Source organism: Trypanosoma equiperdum, assembly GCF_001457755.1.
Source record: "Trypanosoma equiperdum strain OVI genome assembly, contig: ctg_2000, whole genome shotgun sequence".
Classification (NCBI taxonomy): Eukaryota; Euglenozoa; class Kinetoplastea; order Trypanosomatida; family Trypanosomatidae; genus Trypanosoma; species Trypanosoma equiperdum.
Window position 1 is genome coordinate 54,684 of NW_027124062.1, and position 7,211 is coordinate 61,894.

Here is a 7,211-nt window from a genome sequence, read left to right on the forward strand (position 1 = left end):
TTCCATCCAAGCGTGAACCGGCCGACACGGGCTGCGTTCACAACGGTCTTATGAGTGGTTTCCCCCCTTCCATTCTTCTATCACTCTCCTTTCAAGAAAAAAAAGGAAAAAAAACGCGTGCAGTTGTAGTTCTGTTTTTATTTTTAAATGTTAGTCTCAGAGGCGATATGTTTTTTTAATTATCTGTATTTGAAGTATCGCTGTTGCTGACGGATCTGACGGGCGGTTAAGCGCCTACCCTCCATTTTTGATCCCTTTTTCGTCCATTCCTCACTTTTAGCCTCTTTTTATTTCCACTATATTTTCCCGGTTTTTGGTTACCTCACCGTGAACAATATCATGTGCGCAGTGCGGTGTGCATTATCCGAAGCATATCGACCCGTAAAGCGGGGTGTTTGGCCGCTTTTTATTTTATTGTTTCCGCAGACTCACTAGGAGTTGTGTCGGAAATGGGGACAAGTGAGGTAGTGGCACATACCCGGTGTGGTGGGGGGAACGGCTCGGAGTGTGGGCATTCATCATATTTATTCATGGTTGGTTATATGTTGCTTGCTTCCTTTTAATCCATTTGTTTTATTCCTTTTTCGTAACCTTTCCGGTTACGGAAGGGGATTTGAAGTTACTCTTCACTACCAACTCCCTTTCTTCCCAGGAGTCCTGGCACAGTTGGATATATTCGTGTGTGGTGCAAGGTGTAAACTACAGTGAAGAGTGCTGTGTAGCACTTGTATCATTATCACCGTTGTTATTGTTGCTATTATCCTCATTTTCCATTTCCCCCCTCCTTCCTCTGTTTTCCATCGTGTGCGACAGGTACAGTGATTCGGTGTAGGAAGATACGCCACGATTATCGAGTTGCAAGTAAGGGTTGAGAGCAAGAGTAGGGAGAAAGAGACGTGGGAAAAGGAGGAAAAAGAGAAAAAGGAAAAGGAATTGAGGATAGTGGGAGCTGTTAGAAGAAACGCAACGAAAATGAGTTATGGCAAGTGGGCTGGCGTCTATTCGCCACATTTTCTTATGAGTCATGTAACTATGTGTCGGAGGGTAGCGCATATCTTGTGGAGGAGGCCTTCGTGCTCTCCACAGCGCAGTCGAAGCGACACCGAGTCGCCATTTGGATATGTTGAGACTTTAGTGTCACGTCCACGTGCATATGCTCGCAGCACGCCACTAATGACTTCTGCCGCGCTCCTCCGCTCAGGCTTGACGGCTCGAACCGGCATTCGCTTCGCAACTCTGCCGCCTGCATGGCCGCAGGTGACCGCGCGTCGTTTTGCATCGGCTGGGCAACGTGCCCCGACATATGACGAAGTGAGGGATGCATGCTCCGTGCTAGGGGTTGATGTGGATAGTGACCCAAAACATTTGAAGAAGATTTACCGTGGCCTCGTCCAGAAGCACCACCCTGACGCCGGTGGTGATGCGGCCGCAATGAGCCGCATAACCGTGGCATATAATCGGTTAAAGGATCTTTCCAAGCTAGAGCGGGAGCAATTCAAGGCTCAGCAAGCGACTTATCGAGGCGGTAGTTACCACTACAGTAGCCGCGCAGGTAGCAGTGGTAATGGAACTCCTTCTTACGATACCTCTGGTCGGTACGCCGCGCAGGGTTCGCACGATGCAGGCACCAGTTACGACTATCGCGGCGCTTCGAACGCAGACTATTTCAAGCAGACCGCTAACCCCCGGCGAGGCTTCTATACGTACAAGCAAAGTGACCGTAGCTTCACAGATAATCCCTTCTCGACCTCGAACCCCTTTTCGATGCACGCCCAGGTACGACGGGCATGGAACATGCCGATGAGTTCCATTCTTCTTCGTGCCATTGTAGCTTACCTCGGCATATGTGTACTTTTCCTTCTGGCGTACAGGCGGTATCGTGATTGGATGCATGACGATGGGTGGAAGATGGCGGAGAGTTTCGCGCGGCACGAACGTCTTGCGGAGTTGCAGCGACTGCGCCAAGAAATGAACGACCGAATTCAGTCCAGTCGCGAGGCCGCCGCTGCCGAGCGTCTTGATGCTCAGCGGTACTCGCTTGCGAGGGGTTTCGGCGGCCAAAGCGGCACCGATTACAACGTTGTCACCACTTCCAAGGAACGGGAGCTGCGTGCTCTGGAGCGAGCACGACGCCAGCGTATTGAGAACAATACGATAGCAAGGGGCTGGCCCTTCATCCCTGAGGAAAAAGGGCGGCTAGTCGTCCGGGCGCACCATCCGCCAGGGGTTGTCTTCTTTGAGCCGAGCCGGAGGGAGGAACAACTGCGGCAGCTGACTAATATGCAGAGAGGCCGCGCGTGGAGTGATGCTATTCAGAGCCTCGCGGAGGGAGCTGCTGTGAATCCCCAGAGTGTTGTAAGTGACGAGCTCAATGCTGTTCGGGCCATAAGGACCATTCTTAATGGTATACACGACGGCGGACAAGCTGAGAACCGGGTGTTGTAACAACTTGTTTGTGTGTATGTGACATCCAATAGAAGCAAGTGAAGTGTGTCGCTGCGGGTGCAATGGAGGCCCGTATCCAGGAAGAATCACATATAGATGGTGTCTGAATGTTGCATTTATGAGGTAGCGTCCGTTACTCACACACTCTCTCTTTTTAGTTGCTAAGAGCAGCATCATGGTAATCGCGTTGTTGTGATGGGAAGTTACTTCTTTTGCCTTTTCTGTTTTTAAATTACTTCAATTTTTTTTGTTTTCGCGCCGCGGCAGTGCTTTTCATACCAACCTCCTTGCCATTACTGCATCATTCTTCTCAGACCATTTTTTTTCTATTTTCCTGTCGTCTGTTCCAATAACCGGAATAAATGTGCGGTGCACTTAGGTAACCGAACTTTCATCTAAATGATCGACCGCAACGGTTTGTACAAGTGGCAATGCATTCAAGCCAAGGGGTTTCCCGCTTTCTCCTCCATTCTACACTTTTTCTTTATTAGCAGCACTATTTTCTTTGGTTTCCCTTCATTTTTTGAAATGAGGCGTCAGCACCCTTGTTGCACATATTTTCCCTTTTCTTCTCTCTTTGACTGTTGTGGGTGAGCCCTTCACCCATTTTTCAGTACCTTGTGGCTATCTCTTCTGAGGGGTTCTAAACGACCTGCTGAGGGCTCGCGTGGTGCAGGAGGGGGATTGCTGACGTAGCGGAAAGGTGCTGTCACCAATCTTGCGTTTTCTTGTGTAGTATTGTCTCGTGATTTATATGAGGCAACGACAGTTGCAGGGTGAAAGTGCGATGAAACGGCCTTCCTGGTCGATGTCATGCCGGTCTCCAGCTTTTGATACGATTAAAGATAGAATCAGTTGGGTGGGGCAACAGATAGCGTCACCAACAAGAGTAGTTACTGCCGCTTCAAAGAATTTCACAGCGGGTTCTCCCATGATTTCCAACGATGCTGATTTCTCGGGTGCTGCGGATGAAACTCCTGCTGAATGTTGTGGCCGACTAAAGATAGATGCAATGGAGGAAGATTTTTTCTTGGATGTGGGATGGGGCCCATGCCGCAGCCTAACCGTGTCACCTGTGGTGTCTAATCCGGAGGACAGTAATGATGAGACAGACGAAATGTGGGCACGCCGATACGTGTGTGAGCGACGACCCCTAAAGAAACGAGCGAGTGAAAGGGCGCGAGAACACCACTTAAATTCATCTGCGATGGGTGTTTTGTTTTGTCATCCTATTGCTATGAAGCGATTCCACACGGGAGTGAGGGACATTCAACCCAATGGCAGTAGTTACGCTGGTGGTGCCTCGAATGGGAAGTGCGACCACAGTTTTGAGGAGGAGGCAGATGCAGAGGGAAGTGATTGTGGTAGTTTTTCAGAGGCTAAGGTCCAGTTCGGCAGTGGCACTGCTTTCAGTTTTACCAGCGGTGACGTAAGCGCTGGGCGTGCTATAGCTTTAGAGATGATGGAGGAAGATGAGAAGATACGGTCGTGTGTTAACTCACAGCAACCAAACCGTGGGAGACGGTAGGACGGCGTCTATTGTTTTCTTTTTGGTGTGTGAGTTATCCATTTGCTTCTCTCATGGTTGTATCGATTGGTTGATTTATTCTTTTTCTGCTGCTGCGCACCCTCGAACCACAGACAGGGTTACCGTTGGCGGATTATTCTTCTTGCTTGGCCTCCCTCCCGTTCCGTCTCCCATGTAGTCGTACGACTTCACTGGGCAGAGGTGTTGCGCCCCAGTTTATCTCGACACCTCCGCCATTTTCAAACCTTTTCCCCTGTTTCCTCGCAGGGCGGCTTTCGGGGTTCGAGGTGACTTGGGCTGAAAAGTGGGTGATCCACCCGCCAGGAGGGAGAGAATGTGTGTGGGAGGAAGAAAAAAAAAAGTAACAGAGCACTTTCATAGAGGGGGAAAAAGTGAGCGTAATCAGTAACAGACAAGGCCCGCTGTAGCCGTGCGGAAGTGTCTCTCAGGACGGGCAGCGATGCCTGCCATACTGCCTTTATGTACGCTAACAGAGCCATTTCGAGCATGCTTCAGCTTCAGTGTTTAGAGTCTGTGGTGTGTTGTCTTGGTGCAACTTGCGTACATGTTTTTTTTTGTCCCTTATCGCTTATTGTGGCAGGCACAACGGTGTGCTTTTGGAGGTTCCGCAAGCTATGCCTTTTATTTTGACTTCTTCTGTATTTGACTTTTTTTCATTTAAAAAAAATCTTGTCACTCATTTCCCGTTTTATTATGTGAAGTTGCTGTTGAAACCTAATGGGCAGTCGGCTGAGGAGCCCCCTTCTCTCTAACATCCCCCTTTCGTACACGTACATATATTCACATATGTTTTTATTTATCTATTTTAATATTGTTTTAGGTGAACAGTCGTGTTTTTGTGACTGTCTTCTTTGTCGTCAAGCCCTCTTTTACATCTTTACAACAGTGCAGTAATCGCCAAACTGCTTTTGGAGGAACTCACTGACACACAACGCAAATTCTCTTCTATTTTCACCCATTGCGGCAGTTTCAAGCAAAAGAAACAACGAAGGAAGTGAGGACGCGATTGAAGTCAAGAAAAATATCTTTACGTGTTGGCTACGTAACTTCAAGGAAGAAAAAGCATTGCGCATTGGAGAAGGTCAGAACAAACTTACCGGCATCACGCAGGAAATACAACGAAAAAAGAACCTCAGGTTGGGTGTTTTTAAGGTGCTGTCGGTTTCCTCACGGTTGTGTTCGTGTGCAACAACAACTTCAACGACAAAAAGCTAAATATAAAATATAGGACACGGAAAGTGAGAGAACTCCCGCAAGTCGCCAGCGATTCGCCCTAAATATCCCTCGAGAGCCGCGTCACACACACTATAACAACATACCAGTTGCTGAAGTGGTAGTGTTCAGGTGAGTAGAACAAAGCACACGGAACGGATCGCTAGTGAGGAGGAAGCAAGTAACAGATCTTCCCATTTATTTGTAGCCAGAAGACGCAGAAGAGGATGAGCACGGGTGATCCAACTGTTCCACCCGAGGAGGAGGCCATCAGCGCCGAAAAATGTACTCGTTTTTTCATTGGTGGACTTCACAGACAAATAACCCCTCAGGATGTGGAGGAATACTTCTCTAACTTTGGTGATGTGATGACCTTCATTCTAAAGCGAGATCCCAGTGGAAACTCTCGCGGTTTCGGATGGGTGGTATTCAACTCACCACCGACCGGTGTCCAACGGCCAGAGCCTCACTATCTGAAGGGTGTTAAACTCACTGTAGAGCCGGCGTTGGCAAATGTTAGGACAGACAGAGTCAGAAGGGTCCCAGGTGGTGGCTCTTCCATCCCCGGCCGTCGCCGCGAGCGCTCGCTTTCTGATTCATCTTCTGTTTCTTCGAGAAACTCCTCTTTGTCCACTGGTGATCCACGTGACGGTGTCCGTCGCCCGCGTCTTTACGACCGCCACGTGGAAGGTTCACGCCTTCCCGCTTTTGGAGCGGTTGCTTCGCGTCTCCCGCCATTGCCGTCCGAGGCATTTGTACAACCTCCTCAGATTCAGGCAACTACATTTGAGTTAGCAGCTCCAGCACCCAGCAGAGACGCACCAGCAGCATCCGCGAGTGAGACGTATTTGTGTATTCCCTTGTCGTTATGCCCTCCTGAGTTTTCGAATGACCCTCGTACGTTTTGCGCCAAACTGGACCAGAGCCGTGTTGGTGGCCTTAGTATTATTCCTTCACCATCCATTGCTCAGGTGGGGCCTGCGCCTCACTCTGTTCCAATCCCTCAGGGCCTTCCAGGAGGTGCGGTGATGGTGCCCCAACATTCTCGCAGCCAACCAGTGAGATCAGGAGGAGGAGGAGGGGGGGGAAGACATCCCAAAAGCAGCGGTAGTCACCACTCAATACCTCCACCGTTACCACAACCGGCACCTCCAAACTATGATTCCGTGATGCGTCACAATTCATAGTTCCAATCGGTCTGTAGGTAAAGTGGATGACAAAGTTGATGGTTAAGATTCATCTGTGGTCACTGTCCATTTCATTTCAAACTATCTCTTGTTCGTTATTGGTGAGTAAGCCGACATGAGGGCATTTTCTAAGTTCCTGGATGGCTGCCATTTCTACCATTTGAATGGACAAATGGATTATTATGGGGATGTGGGTGGAATGGATCTTAAGGCGTAAAACGAAGGGAGGAAGTCTGGCGTTAAGTGAGCGGTAGAAGAGAAGAAGAAGAAGAGGGGGAGGGGGAGTGGATGGAGGGAATAAGTTCTTTTCTTTCGAAACTATGCGCGTGTCTCTATTTTTTTTTTTTTTTACTATTGAAATGCCTGCGAGTTCTTATTGCCACCAAAAAAAAAATGTGTGTTGACGCAACGATGTGCCTGCGCCACGTTTGGCCAGTGTGTCTACGCTTGCACACCCACCTTTAAGGCGAATAATAAGAAAAAAAAAGACTTTTTTATGATTTTTCTTTGGGGCGATCTTTGTTAACTCAGAAAAAGCAGAATGCCCCATTTTTCTTTAGTTTCTGGTTCCTTCTTTACCCTCCCATAAGTTTTAGGCATTTAAAAAAAATGTTTCTCCTCCATAATGCTTTTTATTTTTGACCTTCAGAAAGGGGGAAAAAAACTAAGTTTTACTCTTTGATGTTTTGTTGTCCCCGTCCCCGTCTCCTCCTCCGGATTCCCTTCCCCCTTTTTTTTTTCAAAATCTTTTCAGCTCATTGGTACGCCCCACCCCCGTCGCCTCTCTTTTTCTCTTTCTTTCATTCTTTCATTCTTTC

At 48.5% G+C, this 7,211-nt stretch overlaps 2 protein-coding genes and 1 pseudogene across 3 annotated transcripts; all 3 read left to right on the forward strand.

The window, feature by feature from the left end:
• Nucleotides 1-972: 972 nt before the first annotated feature.
• Nucleotides 973-2,445, forward strand: TEOVI_000726900 (chaperone protein DNAj, putative; the record flags this gene model as incomplete). The annotated part of the gene is made up of 1 exon (XM_067223917.1): nucleotides 973-2,445. The coding sequence occupies one exon, from the start codon at nucleotides 973-975 to the stop codon at nucleotides 2,443-2,445; it is 1,473 nt and encodes a 490-aa protein (XP_067080018.1).
• A 754-nt stretch (nucleotides 2,446-3,199) lies between these two features.
• TEOVI_000727000:pseudogene lies at nucleotides 3,200-3,973 on the forward strand (annotated as a pseudogene). The gene has a single exon. A coding segment is annotated over exon 1 (774 nt).
• Nucleotides 3,974-5,433: 1,460 nt separating this feature from the next.
• On the forward strand, nucleotides 5,434-6,393 carry TEOVI_000727100 (RNA-binding protein 33 (RNA-binding motif protein 33); the record flags this gene model as incomplete). The annotated part of the gene is made up of 1 exon (XM_067223918.1): nucleotides 5,434-6,393. One exon carries the CDS (start codon nucleotides 5,434-5,436, stop codon nucleotides 6,391-6,393), a length of 960 nt encoding a protein of 319 aa, XP_067080019.1.
• Between the last annotated feature and the right edge of the window lie 818 nt (nucleotides 6,394-7,211).